Source organism: Parus major, chromosome 4 (assembly GCF_001522545.3).
Source record: "Parus major isolate Abel chromosome 4, Parus_major1.1, whole genome shotgun sequence".
In the NCBI taxonomy this organism is placed as follows: domain Eukaryota; kingdom Metazoa; phylum Chordata; class Aves; order Passeriformes; family Paridae; genus Parus; species Parus major.
In genome coordinates this window covers 14,846,428-14,867,842 of record NC_031771.1, presented here as the reverse complement: position 1 = coordinate 14,867,842, position 21,415 = coordinate 14,846,428, and the positions used below count along the sequence as shown (strand labels likewise).

The 21,415-nt window shown below is 40.1% G+C and overlaps 1 protein-coding gene across 18 annotated transcripts in view; it reads right to left on the bottom strand.

Annotated features, from left to right (window-relative positions):
* ADGRL3 (adhesion G protein-coupled receptor L3) overlaps window positions 1–21,415 on the bottom strand; it is a 489,797-nt gene that overhangs the window by 257,082 nt on the left and 211,300 nt on the right. For 17 of the 18 annotated variants that reach the window (XM_015625411.2, XM_015625414.2, XM_015625396.1 and 14 more), the window contains 2 exons: window positions 7,160–7,180; window positions 6,213–6,426 (listed from right to left, as the gene is read on the bottom strand). In XM_015625411.2, coding sequence (XP_015480897.1) covers window positions 6,213–6,426; window positions 7,160–7,180 — 235 coding nt within the window. The remainder of the gene's footprint in view (window positions 1–6,212; window positions 6,427–7,159; window positions 7,181–21,415) is intronic. The other variant, XM_015625402.1, reaches the window with a different exon arrangement.

Here is a 21,415-nt window from a genome sequence, read left to right as displayed (position 1 = left end):
AAGAAAAACAGATGACAGGAGTGTGTTTCACGTAGGTCTTCTCCCACTGGCAAAAGCTATGTGTGGAAAGGCTGCCAAGGGCTGGCGAGTTCCTTTCCTCTGACAGGCTGGAGGTGGCCACTTTCACACTAGTAAAGTAATGGATGCAGTAATAAACCTGGATTCTTCCTGAAAGGTTTTCAGCACATCATGTGTTCAGAGATTCTGAGGCCACTTCAAGATACGATTTACCCAAGAGATTATCCTGTCTTCTTCTTTGTCAGTTAAGGTCGGGGGGGAACTGGAAAGAAACAAAACAAAATACCTGGAAAAACTGAAACTTAGAGAACAGTAAAGATGAATTCCTCCAGCATGCCCACATCAAGGAGGCCTTTCCCTTTGGCCACAGGGGCTGGCTGCACATTGCTTTCTCAGCTCAAGTCTGTATTTTCCCAAATGGCAATGCACTGGAGTCACATGCTAACAGCAACCCAAACCCAACAGCCACAGCACAACACAAACATCTATTCATTTATTTATTTATTTTAAGTGTGGTGTTTTATAGCTGGCCACAGCTACCAACTGGTACCCAGGGAGGCCTAAACCACTATTTTTGATCTACAGAGCTCTCCACGGTTTGGAACCTAATTACCTTCAGAAGCTACTGCCTCCTCCTCATCTGTTACCATGGCAGCTGCAATCATATGAGATGTTTGAGCTGGCAAACCCTGATTTCCTAGGGTACCAGGGTAATTCCAAGGGGCTGTCATTTTAAGAATTTACTCTGACATCATTTTCAGGAAAGGAAGAGGTAGGATAAATTAAGACTGTGTAGGCTGGGAAGTAGCAACCTATTTTAGAGTGATTGAACAGCCCAGTGCACAAAACCCCACTAGGACTTACTGTTGTTGTTTGGTTATTTTTAATTTTTTCCCCTGTTTTAGTAATATAGCATATGTGCCCTTGTCCCAGGGTCAAGGTTCAGGTGAGATTAACAGAATTCCATTCATTTTAAAATCTTTCCACATGGTGAGAAAATAGATGGCTTTACCAAGTGGTGAGGCTTCTTTTCTAAGCTTTAAAATCAGCATCCAGTGAACGTGAGTTTCAATATTCCCCATTGATTTCTACTGGTTACGAAAACTGTTTAACTGAAACATTAGTATTTTTCCATATTGATGCTTTTCACGTGGAGATCTCAAAGCGCCAGACTTAGGCTTCCCAGAAAGCCTAGCTTCCCATTGCAGCATCTCAGTCCTTCAGAAATGTACTTCTCATGCCATCTGTGTGGTAACAAATTTAGAAAAATGAGTAGTATCTTGGCAGTCTTAGCAAAATGTGCTCAGGATGCAGAGGAGGGTGGTGGGGGGTTCCTACCAAATAGGGCATTCAGTATCTGAGTCAGAGGCAATGACAGCATCTAAGCAGGGGGCTGTTTTCTAAGAAATATGCCATTAATTTTGTGGAGCCTGACACAACTGTGCTGCAGTTCAGCTGAAGCCATCCCCTTCAGTCCTGCCGATGGCCTTGTCGGTACAGAGCCTCCAGGTCTGCAGCTCTCCTTGTCCTCCGCACCTTCCCACATGCACTGCAACAAGATACTTAACAGAAAAGACTCTACAAGAACATCCCAAAACCAGTCTGTTTAAAACCAGTGGCCATTTTATGAATGACCAACGTGAATAATCCCATCTCTAAAATACAGGTAATCCTGTCTCTTTATTTCCCAATGCAAGTACAGATCATGGACATTTGAGAAGTGTCTTGAAAATTGCAGGAGATGATAACATCAATAACAGCACACCATGAGATGCAATATTATTACAATAATAATGGCTCTCATTTCAGACTCCTGCATTTTTCAGGTCATCAACCAAAAACATTAGCAAAACACAGCCCTTCAGGAGATGAAAAATCTTTGCAGTGTAATGCAAGCTGCTTCATTCAATTTATTTATTCTCCCCTATGCTGTGCAAAGTGCCTGCCACCATCCCTCCAACTACCAAGAGAATTGAGAGTGCCCCTTCTCACATAAAAAGATTAGGCCCTCTGATGAAACTAAAGAGAAATCTGAGAGCAGCTGGTCACAGCCTTACATTCCTGCAGTCTTGCACTTTTTCTACATTTCTTTCCCCTTTGAGTCTTGACCTGTAATCTTCATCAGTGATGTCAACACTGAAACCACAGGGACAAACCATGCAGATCAGACTCAAACCTAAAGGAAATTAGCTCAGCTAAGCTACTGCAGGCCCAGCAGGGCACCTAGTACCTCCCAGCTGTGCCTCCCTTCAGGGGGGAAGAGAGGAGATAGCTGAGCAGCTTTCAGCAGCCCTCATCCCCAAGCCAGAAGTGATAAGACCAGCATACAAGAGCTCTGCATGGTTCTGCTGTGGTAAAAGGCAAATGCTGCCTACTTTGCAAACTGAGCTCTCTGTATTGTTGAGAGAGATGAGAGTTCCCCAGCAAGAGCCTTCCACATCTTCTAGGGCAGAAAGAATTTTGCTTTGATCTTGAGAACAACTGCTGAGGCCTGTGAACATTTCTCCCATCTCTTCTGCTCTACCTGCTGGTTTTGTCATTTTGCCTCATTATTCCATCCCTCCTTTCCTTCCTCCAGATTAAGAGTAGCAGACAACGGTTGGGTAGAAAAGGATCCAAAAAGCAAAAGAAAAGCCTTGCTCTTGCCTTTAGGGCAAAATATAAGAAGTTCTCTGTGTATGTGTACCTACATGTCAGGTACTTCTACTGCTCCTACTTGGACTTCACCCCTGCCCCACCCTTTTTAACATTTGAGGTTCAAGTCTACAGAAAAGAATGTTCCAAACTTCAAAGTTAAATGCAAAGGTGGTATTGACAGCACAAAGTTCTGTGAACATGCATGCAAAAACCTGATCCCCTCTTCTTCCTTCCCTTGATTTCAACCCAGGATGCTTCCTTGGTGGGAAGCATCAACAGGAAGTTCAAAAGAGCACACCAAAAACTATTTTTTATTCTTATTTTTTCTTTAGGGTGCTTATATTATATTAAACTATGTTAACACTACAAAAACAAAGGCAACTCTTGTGGGAACAGGAGGCTGCTTTTCCCTATTGTTCACAGAGAACCCTGGCTGTTGGAATGGATATGTTAATTTTGTGGCACAGGCACTCAAGGGAGGACGTAGCAAAGTCTCCCATGGTACAGTGCACACAATTTACAATGGGCATGGTTAGGGTTTAATTGTTTGTTACAGGCCTTGCAAAGATGCTTCTCCAAAGCAAAAATGCTACAAAATACATTTTTTTCTAATCACATCAGAAAATCTTCAGTTCATAAAGCACAATTTCTGAGCTGTTACGGTCAACAGCTGCTCGGATGTTTGAAGGAGGAGCTGGCAAAATAAAAAAATTAAAAACCTAAAATAGGCCTCAGAGATTTCATGTCCTATAAAATAGCTCCCTACAATCTATTTAAATGTCCTTTACTTCAAGCAATATTCCCAAGACTGTAGACGGTTTCAGGGCAATACTTGCAGCAAGAACTCCTTGTGTTCCTTCTGCTTAGGGGGCTCCACAAACACACCGTAAGATTTATGCCTTTCCCTTTCAAAATAACCTCATGCAGTTGTCTGCAAAAATTAATTTATATAAGCATACAGAAGAAAGGAACATGTTAGCTCAGGCTGTTGAGTTTTTGGGGGGTTTTTTTTCAGGTTTTTTTTGGTGAGGGTGGGCTGGGGGAGCAATCACTAATATCTACCATAAATCTCTCACTCATAGCCTCAGCTCACATGCTAACACCACCTCTGTCTCACACACACTTTCCTTCCCCTCTTTCCCTCTCTCCCTCCCCACAGCCGTGCCGGAATGCGTCCGAGTTGGCTGTGCAGTGTTGCTGATTAAAATCTGCCAGTAGTGAGACAACTTAGTATTGAGCCTACAAGGAGACTGTGTATTTATGAATGCAATAATTAATCAATGCATAATAAGCAGACACTGCACATACCACTTTTCTCTCCATACACAGACAACTTCAATTACCATGCAGGTTTCACTGTCACGACAATCTTCAGTTCCCAGTAGCTGCTCCCCCACCCTGCAGCATTAGCAAAGACAAGCTCACTGTGTTAGAGCCTACATTAATCTGCAAACCCACCCAAATACTGCTAAATTTATTAATTTTGCAGGTAGAGGTTTTCAGAAGAAAATGCCACAGTTAGTGCCACAACGACTAGGCTGTCACAATTTTCCTTTTACTTTTTTCAGAGGCTCAGCTGCAAAGTGTACTCAGAGATGTGAGCTGACAGACTGGTTTGCATCTTAAGAACATATTTCATTTTAATGGCTTTATTTTTAAATTGTTTCAACTCTTTGAATTAATGGAGACTTAAAAAAAGAAATGAGACTGACAAAAATGTAAAGTAGAATATTTTCCCCTTTTTTTACCTATCTTATAACATCACGCTATATTTATTTTCAAGAAACTCAATAGTACCCAGTAACAGGACTGGACACCTTTTCCCCCCTTCAGTGTCCATCCTCTCCAGCACCACTTTCTGCCCAAATGGAAGAAGAGAGATACTTTGCCCCAGAGATGGGCTTCCCTGTTAACCCTCTGCTAAGCCATTTGAGCCTGCCCTGATGATACCTGGAGGTGAGTAATCACCCTAAGTTTTAATTGCAGTGCCAAGGGCACAGCAGATGATTATGTGCCCTCCCTGAGCCAAGGGCCAGTGTTTATTGCAGACTTGCTGCATGTAGGGACTGACCAGAAGGTTGCAGAGATCTGCATTTGGCTCCGGAGCTGCTGCCTGGAGGACACTAATACATATATATATATATATATATATATAAAAATATTAATACTTTGTAACAGGCCACAAAGGGGATGACATGGCTTTATTCTGCCAATATGCAGAGGATTAAGGGTTTCTGCTTGAAGCCACTAACAACCTGAACAGGAGAATTACAGTAATTCCACTAAAACCACACCAAATCCAAGGAACTGGCTGATGGCACGTTGTTACTCTTCCCACTTCTGTCAAAAATGTAGCTGGCACAACCCTGTGTACAAGACTTCAACCAGCTACTCAAGGAGCTCCAATTTAAAGAACAGTCTTAGAGGAGCCACACACAGCAGTGGGGACATTTCCCAGGAGACTTCTCAACATTTTGAGACCTAAATACTCAACACACATCGGTTTCTAAAGGGGAGTCAAAAATAGCAGTTAGCATGTGAAACACAGCTGAAACACATGTCACTTACACCAGTCCATTTTAGTGCACAGCATTTCACAGCAAACAACAGCAAGATACTCCATGAAAACCCTGCACTGCTTTAAGCCATGAGGTCACTGTTAGGACCCAAACACTGTTGTCATGACATCAATTAGCAACACTTTGCCTGTGCCAATGCCGTTATTAATACCTTGAAATACTAATCTCTATTACTAATTAACAGTCAAATGCACTAAATAATTATTCATGTATTAGGAATGTATTACTGAATTCAATTACACTTTGAGACTTATGAATCCTTCCCACAACACTACTTGTGCCAGAAAATATCCTTAAAAATTCAGCAACATTTAAAAGGCTTCTCATAACTAAGATACCTGTAGGTTGGAATAAACTGTTAGGCCCTGGCTCTGCAAGCCAGACAGGAGTCTGTCTACATGTCTGACTGTATCTCACCATTTCCAAATGCAGCAGCCACACTTAACAGCTACAGTTACTCTACAGAAATTTAGCAATTCATCAAAGAGAATACCAATGCTTGACTGGAAATTCAGATCCTCCCTAAAACTAAGCCTGGCAACACAAGGAAGGATGCAGATGCCTCTATGTGTTTTGAAAACTAAATGTTATTCTGAACACAAAATATTGATTGTTTCAAGGAGATTACTGGCCTTCTGTTTGAACACAGCACAAAAACTAGTGAATATGCATTCTGAGAAAGATTTCACTTCTACATTCATTTAGAGCCTTGATATTTAGGTATTTTGGATGGAAAATTGGGATGCAGTGAGAATCTAGATGACTGATGAGCAGTACATACAGGAAATGTTATTTATATTGTGCGATGCTAAACCAAGTCGGTTAAACCCACAGTTTAGCAATGATAGCTGTAATTTTGTGCACATACATCCAGACTAAGTACCTGCATTTCCTCATGCAAACACACACACAAACTGGTGTGTACACTCCGGATTAAAAAAACAGCAGTCAGCAAACAAAGAATATTAAATACTATACCTTTGAGTCATAATCTTATAGGCATCTGGCAGATAACAGCGGATATTCTCCATCTGAGCAGGATCAGAGTCACAGATTTTATCATCAGTCCTGCCGTAGTTGGCACTTTCGATCATGATAACATCTGTTCCCGGGCAGCGCAGCTCGATGGGGTAACTCTCGCAGGACAGCTCCCTTCGGACCACAGCCATGGGCACTGGGGCACGGCTGAAAGCTGCAAGGATTAACACAGAGACAAAGTCAACACTGACTTCCCACACTGAGGCTGAAGTTAAAAGCAGAATCACGTTCAGCAGCAGGTTTTGCCCATATGCTGTGCTGAGATAGATTCGGTACCACTCAGATAAGACCTGCAGAAACAGGGTCCGGTCGCTGGCTTGCTGGCTGCCCAGAGAAATCACTTCCTCACTCAGTGACTTGATTCTCTCATTTTAAAAACAAGCTACAGATCCCTTGTATACAGGGCTTTAGAAATCCCTTATTGAAAGAGGTAAATAGCAACTATGGCATTGTTATTATTTCTACTTACCAGGTGAAAAATTAGTTGTCTCTGATATATAAAATTACAGTCCTGCCTTGTACTTGAACAAGCAAAGAAAATTTTATGACAACAAGCAATCCAAGCACCGGGATCCCACCTGCTCAGCAAGATTGCACCTGTCCTACAGCAGATGTAATAACATCTGTATTGCTCCTGGTCCTTTACTTAGCTCTTAGAAAAAGTGATCCTAATGGCTTTTGCTGTAGCCTGCAGCATGCCAGGGGATGGCCTGCAGGTTCTGGCAACCATCCCAAAGTCTGGGCCCTGTAGTGGTACTTTCCATGGAAAGGCCAGTTTATGGGACACCAGATGATTTACATTCAGTCTTAGCTTTGCATTGGATCTGCCTAGATGGTCAAATAGCTGGCAAATACTTGTGAAATTAAAGAGCTCTCAGAAATCTTACCTGTTTTAAAAGAAATCCAGGCTACAGTTTGCAAAAGAAAAAAAAGAAACACACTTTGAGATGCCTTGAAAACAAAGCCCTAAAGTATTAGTAAACAATGTCACTTGACAACAAGCAATTGTATTTCCCATCTTTACAGCCTCTTTGATCCAAAGATCTTAAACAGCTTGACGAATGTGAATATATTAATCCCCAAATATCCACATGAAGTAGCTACGCATTGTCTTTCTCAACTCAGCGACAGAAGGGTTTTGCAGCTTCCAGAAGATCTCATGGGATATCCATGGTGATGCTAGGAACCAAATACTTGTTTCCCAGCCCAGCACACCAGTCACAAGCTGAAATAAAAGCCAACTCTTTTCCTCCTTTATTCCACAAGAATGAAAACTCACCTGCAACAAAAAGGTCTCCAGATGTAAGGGAAGATGTGCTACATTTGTACATTTCCAACACAAAACCCAACATACAACTCAAGCCTGTCTCCATGTGATGGCGACAGAGGTTTAAGCCTCCAGTAGACCCATGGCCCATCTGATACCAGGCATCTTTCAGCAACTCCCTTTCCTCCTGGCCCCATTATAAAAACACCAAAATACCCTCTGCTTAAACCAAAAACCAATGTTCTGCTGGTTTGTTCCAGAAAACTTCCCCATGGTACATGCATACCAAGTTTGCTTATGGAAAAGAGTATATTGATGTTTCTCAAAATACCATTTTGACCATATCAAGGCTGCCTGTCTGTCAGGCAGCAATCCAACACACTGACTTCCATGAATCCTTCTATTATTATCAGTTCTTTCATTTATGTATCACTGGACAGATTCTCAGATTCTGATTTCTGTAAATCTGCAGGGATTATTTTGATATCAGACCCTCCCTGATATGCCAGAGGTGTGGACTAATTGACAAACTCCCAAGAGAGATGTGTGCTTATTCTTGAATAATAGCTTGCACAATTAGCACAGCTTTAGGGTTTGGATCACTTGAGATGTTCTCCTTCCCTGAGACCAGAGAAACTGCTTTGCCCTGGGCTCATACTGCACCATGTGTTTGTGTAACACAATAAATTCTCACTGACACCAACTTCTCCCGTTACAAGAGGAGGAAAATGAGGAGGACAAGCATGAACCTCTAAGGTGCACTGCCTCATTCTTACCCTTGGCTTGATACCACCAGTCAGCAAGGTGAGTGGAGGAAGGATGGGACAATGTCAGAGACAACATTTGACAGAAGAGATAAGCCAGAAAGGCAGAGCCAGCCGAGCCTAGCAATTTTTGCCTACCCTACAAACAGCTTCAAGAGGCATTAAATTACAGGGATTTGTCCATAGAAACCTGCACCAAGCTCTTCTCTGTCAAACACTGGACTCCATGGCAAAAGGCCAGTGCTGACCAAAAAACTTCTCATGACAGGATTCTGACTTTGGAAAAGAGCTGTGGTGAGCTCTCCTCTCAAGCCTGTTCTTGCTAAACCTGAGCAGATTGGTGACATGGGAGGCAGAAGGTTTCTAGCAGCTTTTGGCAGAATGTTGAGGCCAAGGGCCCTCCCTCCTCCTGCCATGTGCTTAGATGACTCCTGTTAACTGCCAAAAAAATGACAAAACGAGGTTTACAGGCAATATTAGCTGTTTGGAGCTATGGTTTGGCCCAGTTCTTGGGCAATTTAGATCTTTTTCTCTGGAAGGTTAATGGAGGCTATACAAAGGGCAAAGAGAGCTGCTAATACTACTTTACTTTTTTACAGTTCCCAGTACAGAATACAAAACTTCTGAGCCACATGGTTCAGAAAGTAAATTTTTGCTCTTAATTCCTATTTTTGGTTTTTTTTTTTCCAGTAACTATTCTACATCAAAAAAATACATTGAACATGTGAGAGCTGAGGAAAACCCTGCCTGAAATCACAAAAATTAAATGCCTGAGAATTCAACCATACAAACCTGGTGCATTTGTCCAACAGCAATACTGTACAAATGCAGCTAACAACTCTTGTGTTATGCTGGAAATAAGACATTAAGCATTACTAAAAGCAAGTTACAAAACCATTAAAGATATTTCTCTACCTCAAATGAGAACAAATTTCTAGCATCATGGGTGTGTCTCCTCCTGTACATGAGACTTTACAGAACTGATCTACTAAAATTGCAAGCATATCAGTTCCAAGGATGCCTGCAAAGCACCCCAAACCAAAGCTGAACACCCCTTCCCCAAAATAACAGCTCATTTTCTAGCCTCCGGTAAAGAATCTCTGGACAGATGCAAACATTTCTAGATTCGGCTTTAAACTTCCTGGAATTCACCTTTTTTCCTTTCACATAATCACTCGACTGCTTGCTGTAAGGACAGCTTTCACTAACAGACACTTCCCTGTGCTATCATGGAGTCAACATTCACATTTATTTTCTGGATAAAAAGCATAAAAAATTTAACACCCTGGAAAAAACAGAAGCAGCTGAATACTGTAATACAGCATGATCTCTTATCATGCTTTCTCCTAAAGCAATAAGCACATGTTTTCCATCCTGCCATTGTCCACCAAATCACTTGCTCTCCATGGCTTTTTTTCCTACTCCAGTATCTGCAATAAATACTCCAAAGGGAGATTAGAGCCTGGCTGTTTATCTCCTTGTGAACACGTTTTTTGTTGTTGTGTCCCTATATGATAATCTTACTTAATCATTTTTACTGGTTTTCCTGTAAGGAGCAAAGATGTTTTGCTTTTTTGCTGTGAAACAAGATACATCAAAGCCCATCTGTGAAATAGACAGCACGACTGTATTAATTCATTAATTCACTTCTCTCTTCTTTGAGCAGCTCCCTATCTTTGCAGTCTCTCATTGAGCTCCTTATTTAATCTCCTAAATAAGTGACCTAATTGTTGGCTAGAAGTCAAGAGGAGCTGATGGCTGGTCACTAGTTTGAAAAACAGGTGTCTTTTTCCAGGATCCTATGTGCAGTCAGCCACCTAAATACAGAACTTAAAAAGAATGTTTTTCAAATTCTTTAACGTTTAAATGTGTGCCAACTTGAGTTTTTTAAGTGCAGCCATTTGGTGGAAAATAATCCTCCTGAGCTTCTGCAGGGCAAAGTGAGAGTAGAGGGTGAAAAGGCAACAGATAATGACAGGATTTTATCTGGGCGATTTAGAACTCCTTTGTCTCTGCTAATTTCAGGAGCTGGAAAATTAAGTAAGTCATCAAAATCTTGTGCTTTTTCTCCCCCTCGCTTTTGACCTCAGAACATAATTGCCTCTTGTCATGCCTGCAGGGCACGGGCTTGTAGTTATCACTGTGTGCTTAATCAAATGCTGAAATAGCCTTTAAATTATGTGTCTCCTTGGCTGCTAGAGACTTGTTGAGCTCTGTTACATTTAGAGGCATGATGGTAGTAGATGTACTTTTAAAAGAAAAGTGTGGGTTGATGCTTTTAATTAGGTTTTATATGCAATTTTCCCAGCAAAGTCATGTTCTGGCTCAGAATTTTCAGAACGAAATTTCAGTGCATATTTAAGGGCCGTGAAACAAAAGCTGGAATTGTAGAGATAATTATTTTCACAAGCTCTGTCTATGGTTTGGTCTGCCCAGCTAAGTATCTGACTTACTGTTCCCAAGTGCAAACAGAGCAGGCTGAGGGAAGAGGTTTCCTAGTAATTTGGAAGAATGCTTCTGTGTTTGTAATTTTGTGGTATTCAATACTCCCACAGTTCACCTTGGCTCTGTGGGGAAAAAAATCATAAAGTAATAATAAAAAAAGTCGGCCTCCCCTTACTCTCAAGCCTACTCAGGTGTGGGTAGGAGCGGAAATCCTTTCAGTCAATGAGCTTTGTAGGGCTCTCTCCATTTTCTGAAGTGCTTTTCTAAACCAGGGCCCTACTTCTCCCTATTAGGATATAAATGCTCCTTAGTGCATTTTTGCAGCATGCAGACGTTGCTCAGTATTTCTTCTCTCTCTTTTCCTTCATCCAAATTATGTCTGGCCTCTGATCTCAAGAACAATATTAATAGCAAGCAAAAGCTTCAGTTAAAGATGATGACAATAAACATTTCTCAAGCATCCAATACTCCCAATTTCCCAGCATTTTATATCAACAAAATTCTGACCAGCTTAAAAAAGCTTGGTTGGTCCAAAGTTCTCTGAAATCCTATGATTAATATAAAAATACGGAAATATCATTCTTTCTCCCCCACTTTCTCTACAGATGCTGAAAAAAAAATCACAAAAAAACCCCAAAAAAACAAAAAACACAACAACAAAAAAACCCCACACACAACCACAAAACAAACAACTTTGTCTCTTCTTGATGGACAGGGTGGAAAAGCCTTTCTTCTACTCTCAGCCTGCAGTGGGGTTAAAGAAAGGTGCATCCTACAGACAAAGGCTGGTGCCAAGACATTGCAGCAAGAGCTTGCAACATCCATATCCAGCTCCCCAGGGAAGAAATGAAGACTGAAGCCATCAGCAGTGCTGGACTGTTCTGGTCCCCACTCCCAGCTCTCCCCTGTGTGCCTCAGCTGATTGCTGTCTCATCTATCAACTGGGAACATTATCTTCTCTCCCCCATTAAGCACTCTAAAATCTGCCACAGAAAGGAAGAAGAGAATTAGATGAATCCTCAGAAAGTGAAGCATGTGGCTTCAGCTTTGATTTCCCCACATGAATCAAATACCCACATCCTCCTAGATCATCTTGGGCTTTCCTATTTTATAGATGATATCAAAAGTAATTTGCAACTTTCCTTTGGTCACCTTCACCTTGATCCCCTTTACCCAGCAAACAGCTAGCTATAAACAGACTTCAAAACTGAAAGAGCATCTTTGTACATGGTGGGATGGAGTATACAAAAAAAGAAGAGAAACAGAAGGCTGTTCAACACCCCAGCCAAAGCAACCAAAGAAATAAAAGCTAAAAACCAGAAAATCCTCATACACTTTCCTGTGCTGTTTATGTGGAGGTTGAGGTCAACTATCTTATGGTTCCATAAATTGCTTACTCTATCTCCATTATAACACACAAGGGGCACCTGCTAGGGATTTGTTCCCAGCTTCTGTGAGTGAAAACAGAATAGATATTCATCTCTAAGTTTATATCTGATGCCCTCCCTCACAATTAAAAGGATACACAGAAGGTTGTAGCAAACAGAGAGGATTTTCTGTGGGGACTGCCAAAATTCACACACAATCAGTGAATTTTCCAAAGTGACAGAATCATGGATACAAACACAATCACAAAAAACTCCAAAACCTAGCCAAGTCATAAACCGAACATCTCTGAAGCAAGCATCTGTCTCCATGCAGAAGCCTCATGAAAAGCACTTTTTATTGGTGCAGATCTCCTCCCATATTTCTAGTCACCCAAGGTCTCAAAGCAATGATGGACAAACAACTGGCCCTTTCCACCACACTCTGGATGCCCAATAAGGCCAGAGGATCAAGCATCAGACAGCTACATCCTGGGGTAATTCTACTGCTCACTCTTCATACCACCAACACTCCTCTTCTCTTTGCCACACTTGGCTGATAAATAGCCTTATTCTTCCCCCTTACATTCCCAAAGCATGGAGAAGCTTTCCTTATGAGTAAGCAGTAGTGAAGTCTCATAGAATCTCTCAGTATCTTCCTAGGGAAGAGAAAATAAACTCACTGACAGTGGGCAAAGTGTGCTGTGGAAGACCACCATAAAAATATATAAAATATTTTTACAAGGAAGGGAGGCTGAATTTAGAGTGCTTTTCAAAAATACATGACAACCTACCTTCAAATCTGAGGTCAGAAGCACAGTCTCACCCTGAGCTAAATGTCACTTCAATTAATTTAATTAAAACAGAAGCAACAAGTTGAGAACAACAGACAAACAAAACATGGCCTTCAAGGGAATGTTGAATACAAGTATATTAATATTTAGGCCTCATCACACGAAAAAAGTTATTCCCGACTATCTTTTCCTTTGCAGTGGATCATCTAATTTGTAATGAAAGGCACGTATTAGATACTTGTGGTACAAATGTTCTTTAAATTTACAGGCTTCCTTCATGTGAATTACCTTTCATCAAGTGTAGGAAAGCTGTGAACAGACAGGGAAAGTGCCTGAGTTTAAAGCCCTGCCCTGTGGTGCTTAATTTCTATAAGCAACCCTTATGATAAACTTGCCCTCCAGCCTAACAGTGACATTATTAAAATGTCTGGCTTTTATATCCTGGTCCATAACACTGAGACATTTGTATTCTCAATAAAGGAAGCATTAGGTTCTGAGCCACAGAGGGACCTGTGGCTGTAAAAAAGGACCAGGCCTTTTTACAAATCCACACACCACAAATTTCACTGGGGTCCTCAGTAAGGAAAAACATGCCACTTATTTCTTACCCAACTCAAAGTTATTGTTGTCACAAGAGGCACTCAACTGCCTCAAAAAAAAAACCAAAAAACAACAAACAATACAAAACAAAACAAAAAAAAAACCAACCACAAACCTAAAAAAAAACCCCAAAAACCTCAAATTCAGAGAAGCTTTGACTTTGACATTGCTGAACAACCTCGGTATCTCAAATTTAATACAGCACAAATTAATGTAGTGAAGCAAGTAGGACTTGAGTAATAACAGAATTTGCCCCATTTCAAATGACTCCAGTGTAGGTTTAAATTGTAGCCATTAGTAAGGTTAATTTTTTAATCTAATATAAAAACGTTTTTTAAACCACCATAACAGGTATGATCATAGAAGCAGATAAATGAGCATCAAAGGTTCAGCCTAAGAACATTAAGTAAAAAGAATCTGTTCGTAACTTTCAGATTTCATTTCATAAGCTCATTTAAAATTATATTTTGTTTTTGTTCCCATTTAAAACACTGGCTTAAATTCCCACTCTTTCTAAAAGAATGCAAAGGTAGAATAGCTTTCCTGTTACCAGCAGAGCTATTTCAGGTTTGCCATTAGAATGCTCTTCAGTAGGATTTAGTGGTGCCCTAGATGGATATTTCCCAAGTACTCCTCTGCATCTTGTACCACTGTGAACTGGGAGGTGGCAGCCCTGGGCTACAGGAAGCAGGACGAGGATAACTGGAGGAGGCCAAGACACAAATGCATTCTCAAAAGTTGGAGATATTTTGCTACTGAAGGTGAAACAGAGCCCAAATTTGACTTTTATCTCACCATAGGAGAAAAAAAATGTGGGGGGCAGGAGAAATCCCAAACATAAAACCAACACCAAAGTAACTAACCAAAACACAAAAAAGTCAGGAAGAGACCCAGTGAACTCAGCAGGTTCAGAAATTCTTTTAAAGGCTGCGGAAAATTAGACAGGTTGGATATATTTGGAGCTTTGCTGAAGAGCTGCAAATAATAGATTTCTACCAAGTAATACCTTCGCAAAGTTAAAGTTTAATTTTGATTTACAGTTCCCTGAAAAGCCTCTGAAGGGGAACATTAAAGCTCTTGTAGAAATATCTGCATTATTACAGAAATGATGAACAGCAGAGTGAAGATTACTTTGTGCTGTTTACAGACTTGTTTATCAGAGCAGTAAATCTATTTTTAAGCTTGTACTGCCTGGAAAGGAGAACCATGTGAAATCTGGAAAACTGTCCAGAGAAAAAAGACAGGCAGACAAAAAAGAATTTCTACCAAAGTATTAGAGCCTGTCACTCAAATATCTGTAGAAAAGTCTGGGGCCCCAAATATTTAAATTAAATATTAAATATTTAAATATTTAATTTAAACCAATTGCTTTACATCAAAGGCCAAAAATGACACCTTTAGTGTTCATTTTACAAGAAGTTACCCAGACCTCAAAGACTAGTGTAACCATGTCAAGGAAGTAATATGGCTAAATCATAGATCGTTAATAACTGATTTTTCTTTGTGTTTTAGCCATCACAGCTCCTTTGAGTCTCTGCCACAAACAGCAACACAGAATTTTTTCTTTCCACTACCCCTAACTGTGAAAGTTTTATAAAGAAGTCTGAGACTACCTTAAGATCTTGACTTCTCAGAATTGCATTCCATTATACTTTTTATATGCACGCACTTCTTAAACTTCTAAAAAAGCATGATGCACATGAAACAGGCAAAATGGCAAGCAAGCAAGTAGTTTTCTACATGGCAAAATGACATTTGGGGTCTACTGAACACACCTTAAAGGTAAATGAATTTAGAAACCAATGGGTGCTTCTTACTGTAGATTATCTGTGAATAATCTACAAAGATAACCCAGTCCCCAGCTGCTGGATGAGGTTTTCCGTAGCATGCCACACATGAGCTCCATCCCAGGAACACTGGCATGAGATCCAAGATCCCTTTTTGCTGATACACTAGCAAGAATTACAAGTAGGCTGTGCCAAGCCGTTCTTTCCACTCCTCTGAATGATGACTCCCCAAACTCTGTGACATTTACTCCCCCTCCTCCTCTGACCTCAAAATATCAATGATTTCACCTTGAAGTTACTAGCAGCTTCAAAGAGCTTTTCAGAAGCATTTACATGCATCTGAACAGTGGCCAACTTTATACACTTCCCCTCAATCTTAAAAATAAATAACAGTAGGAGAATTAAATTCGGGGAATGAACTGAAACATGTACACTTGCTCCAGGTGGAAATATACCTGAAGTAAAAGCAGATTTTCAAGGAATTCACATATTTTTGCTTGTGGTACCCCTTTCTCCTCAGCAGAAAATAGCAAAACATTAAAACTAATGAATTACCTTCCACAAAATGCTTCACCTTCTAGGAAACACAACTATAATCTTGAGTGATGAAGTTTCCTATTGTGCCCACCTGCTCACAGCAAGCACTGTGCTTAATTATTTTCCCACCTAATATAACCCGTGCAAATATTGCTCCAGAAACACCTGTATAGCTAGATTCAGATGTGTGTGGATGTAATACATGCACACAATACTGCCCCCATCTCAAGGTGAGTCACAAAAAGATAATTAAAAAAAAAATAAAAAAATCAGAAATATTACTCAGCTGTAGGCTCCCAGAAATGCCCTGGACATATCAACTGCTCCCAGAAAAGTCATGTGAACAGCTGAGAGCTTCTGGGCTTTGTAGCAGGGAGGGGATGCTACCCTGTGGTACCACCAGGACTGCCATTGCAGATCTGGGGCAGCCAGGGCACAACAGTGTGCCCAAACTCACCTTACTCCATTTTTATCTGCAATAAAAACTCTGAATCCTGCTCTCCCACACCTCACCAGCTGTGGAGGTGTCCCAGGTTACAAGTTTCTATTCATTTTCCACTCCAGCCCTCAAGTGGTTAACAATAGCTTAAAAAATCATTTTAAAATCAGCAATAACAAGTGTGAGTAGTCACAGAGACATTGTGCTAAGTAAAGAAACAACAACAACAACAAAAAACAAAACCAAACAACAAAAAAAACCAGAAAAACAACCCCAAACAAAACCACAACCTCATACTGGTTAAAAGGAAGCCTTGCTTTATGGAAGTCCCTGCAGCACTGGATATCATAATTAATTACTGAAGGGCTCCTTCGCAGACACCCATGTGCACAACTGAATAAAATGAGGGTCTGTGGCCCAAAGGACACTTTAAAGAGAAGAGGAAATATGTGCAGGTTAGGAACAGGAGCTACAGTGGCACACAAAAGGAGAGTCATGCAGCATGGGTAACAAACAAACAGGTGCAGATGCTACACTTGAGGGCACAATGCTCACCAGTTCAAGGAAAATATGGCTGAAAAAAAATTATCTAAGTTGCTTCAGGAGAAAACCACTGCAAACAACTGTGATGGATGGAAGACTCTATTTTATCCTTCTCTTTTTTTTTTTTTTTTATAAACACAATCACTAGACTTGTTTCAGATTGTCCTCCTTCAAGAGGTAGATGAAAGAAGTAAATCTTTTGCTGATCTCTCTGGCAGCAAAAACCAGGATATATTTGCCCAGCCTAATCAGAGAGAGATAGTGGGCCCAAAGACAAAGAAATATTTTCAACAAAATAACCTGATGAAAGAGTCCATTCCTCCCTCAACTATAAATAAGGTGTCAGAGAGAGCAGGACTTTTTTCAAGCCCCAGCACTGCTGAGACACCAGAAGATGCTCAGGCAGAAGGGCACAGAAAGTGCTCTTGGAAAACCAAGCACTTGCTTGGCACTTGGCAAATCCCCTGTGCTGCTTGCCCCTAAAGGGTTTTGAAAGATTCTTTCAAGCTGGGAAAAAAAAAATGCACCAGGGAAAGGTTTCCAGAAAACTTTCTGGGAGATAATTAATTAAATTTCTAATGCAATTATGTTGCAGTGCATTTAAGTGCACTTTCTAAATAGAAACTGACTTGTATCTAACAAAGGATCCATTTCAAGCACTTTTTCTTCTATCTGTGATATCCATTTCCTTTTGTACCCGTTTCAAGCATTGTTCTTCTAAAGTTATTTATACTTCACATTTAGAATTTTCTGCTTTTTCTAAGAATAGAATTGCTACATATTTCCATCATCTTGTGCTCCCTTTTCATATTCGAGGAAAGAATTCTGCTGCCACTGTCCCTCCAAGGGAATTTTTGGAGCGCAAGGAAAAACCTTCATAAATCAATACGATTTTTCTACTTACAGTTCTTCTAATGCCCCCCATTATTGTGTAATAAAGCTCCTCAAATTGTGTAGGGTTCAAAAAGGAAAAAAAAATTCAAGGGGTAACAACCTGGGCAAAATACAAAAGGTCACTGAGCAAGTTTATTGTTGAGCCAGTCTTTTTGATGCACTGTAATATTTGCCCTTATTGATTGTGCTGATCACAGACAAAAAAATATCCAAATAACCAAAAACCACAAACCAAAAAATTACTCCCCAAAAAACAACAACAAACAAAACCACCACCATCAACAAACACACAAATGTCTATGAGCAAATAACCACAAACCAACTTTACTTGGTAAGTAAAAAAAAGCCCACAGTTTTGACTGCAAACACAAATATTTGAGGGTTTTAGTCAGGATAGCTCCTTATAGGTTAAAATATTTAACACAAAATTAAGCAGAAATAAAGATCTAAGATTAAAAATGCAGACAGTAAACTGAGAAGTCTGTTTCCAGATAACAAAATCTCCAACTCTGCAATCATGAGAAATGGCTTCTTTTGTTAAACAGTCTACCCCCCCACTTAAAAAAATAAATTTTAAAAAAATTGTGGCACTGTAGTTAACAAGTACAAGTTACAGTTTGGAAACACACAGCGCTAAAAGCTCAAAATACAAATGTAATAACTGTGGACTATCAAACTAAGAAAAAATATGCTTGCAGAATTTTTAAAGAAGCATCACTATTTTTAAACTAGTAAGGTTTGTGGGTCAAAGACAACCAGCTATCAAGCATAAACTGAACTCCCTACAAATACTCAGCAACTCTCCAATCTGTATTTACAAAGAGGCAAACAAAATTATTCATCATTCACAGTGATAAAGAGATGCTTTCTGTTCTAGCATATATTTGGAAAGATATTAATAGCAAAACACTCAATATTTTTCAATCTGAAGAATTTGAGTTTGTTAGAAACCCAAAACCCTCTTAGGAACTCCCTTGCTGTGTTTTAGCTTGATTTCGGGCACTGACACATTGCTACTAAAAAGGTTTTTAAAAAAACAAAAAGAAGCTAAAAAGCATAAAACAGAACATAAGTCCACTTGCACACAGGAAAAATGCATTAGCTGTTGCTTCTCAAAAAACTAACGTAAATGTGGAACTGTCATCTCAACCAGAGCATTTCTGGAAGTTCAGCAAGAACCTCATCAGTCCAAAATCATTCAACACGCTTCACGATGATCTGAGAGAAAATAAACTCCGAGCTTGCCAAATTTGCAGTCAGCGCAAAAACTGATGAAATGTTAAATAATGACACAGACCTTGTCTGTTTTGCAGATTGATCTACACACTGTCTGAGCAGACCACGCTTGAACAAGACAAATACAAGTCCATGTAAGAATAGAAGTGCTCGTTATATGTGAGACCACAGCCCTGCAAGCAGTCACTCTGAAACAAGACTCTTTCCATAACTGATAACAATTTGAACCACACGCAGTAGCTCAAAGGGCAAACATGATCTCTGCAAGTATAAGGAGGTGAATAATAAGTGGGGAGATGAAATTGTCCTGCATACAGTGTTAATGAGACCACTCCTGGAATATGTACACATTGTGGTGCCTACACTTCAGAGGGTTTGTCAGAAACTTTGAAAGGGTTTGCAAAAGAACTTAACAAATAAAGAAAAAAAAAAAAATCAAGTAGAGCCTGGAAAGCCACCAAAAGTACTTAGTCTGTTTAACTCATTTAAAAGATTATTGTAGTCTGCAGGTAACTACCAAGGGAAAATATTTCTCTTTAATCTAGTAGAAAAAGGCAAGCAAGATTCAAGATCTGGAAGCTGAAGTCTGATACAAGGAGATGGAAATAAAGTAAGCATTTTTAACCATGTGAGCAAGTTTCCATGGAACAGTTTATATACATATATATATATATATATATATATATATGATTTGTTCCTTATCAGCTGAAGTCCCTAAACAATGACTGAGGATTTTTCTGGAACACACCGATGCCTGATTCACAAATTACTGGGTGAGAGCTCTACTGTGCAAACAGTCTGGATGGTTGATCATAGGACTTTCTTTCTGTTCTAAGGATCAATGTAGATTTGGAAGAAAGAGAACAGGAAGAGGAAGGGGGATTTAGCTGAATGGAACCAACTAAATTTATTAACTTATAGTTAAAAAGACAAACAAATAAAGAAAAACAAACTAACAAAACAAAACAAAGACCCCTTGCTAAAAAATGTAACAACACCAGAACAAAAAAAAACCCCAAACAACAAAACAAAACACCAACAACAAACAAAACAAACAAACAAACTACACCACAAAATCTCCTGTAAGCTTTTATGCAGAGCTGCTAAGCTTATCCTCAAAGACAAGGTTTGTATACTGCCTTTAGTGGCTGCAAATAGAAAAAAGTTTCAGGACAGCGTCTTTAAATGCCCAGGAATAAAAAATGGCAAGGAGGAGGAAGGGAATTGCTTGATGCAAACCAACAGATGGGATTTTTCAGTCAGTCTTGCTTTGTTTTCATAATGAACCATAATCTGTGTAATCTAAAACAGTTTTTATTTGCTGCAGTGAGGCACAAAGACTGCAGCTATGGCATGTGAATTGTTCTCCCCACCCTTCATCATTACAGAAGGTAACAGTGCAGATGCACTGGAGCTGGACTAATCAGCCAGAGCAAGTGTAGAAGGATGGATGAAAGTGTAGGTATGGCACTATGTGTTTAGTAGGTTTGTCTGTCTTGGGTGTTCTTGGTTTTAATTCAGCCTTCCACTATGGCTATCTCATAAATTCATGTAATTCTGTAAAGGACAGGAACTGGCCTCTCGGTGTTGTTAGTGATTGTACACCCTACAACATCAACATCAGAGACACGTAGGGGCCTGGTGTGATGTCACTGGGATGGGTTGGGGGCTCTGTCCCTAAATGCCACTTCTCAGGCAGGGTGCTGCAGGTGCTCCCAGCCCTGGCACTGTCCCAGGAGTGCTCTCTGGCTGCACAGCCCTTCGTGCCAGCTGTGGGAGCTGCAGAGAGCCAGCAGCACTGAGAGAAGCAAGGTCTGTGTTCTGCCGGCAGCTCTGGACCCCAGCTCCATCCCTGCCCAGCAAAGCAGGGCCTATGCACAGTATCCCTACATTGCAGCAGGTTACATTATACACTCTACTGCAAAATCCACAGGTAAGCAATTCAATGTTAAGGCACAAAGCCAAGAAAAACTTAAGCTACCTGGAAGCCTGGAGCTGCAAACAGTGGCTACCACATCTATTGCTTGTTATTTTGTTGAAATCCAAGATTTAGGTTTCAGAAACATCAGGCATCTACTTGTGGCTTCTCAGCACACTTGTATTCCCATAACATTTTGCAATATAAAATACTGACTCCTATTCATACATATTTCCCCATGTTATCAAGTCCATCTTCATATTAAAAATAAATGAATTTAAAACGTAGGCAGCTACATATATAAGCACTCTGCTTCAAAGATATACTTCATCTTTAAATAGCAGCAATCAATACATACACTATATAACCTAAACAAATTTCTATTATGAATTCCTAATGGATGCATGCTTTGGTCATTTTTATTACTAATATATTATTGATTTACAGAATACATTACCACCTTAGGCATTGGGATTTGCTGAAGTCCTTACATTGTGTTTGTAGTTTTAGTCAAAATACGAGCCAAAAGTCAATACCCCATTTACCACCAGCATT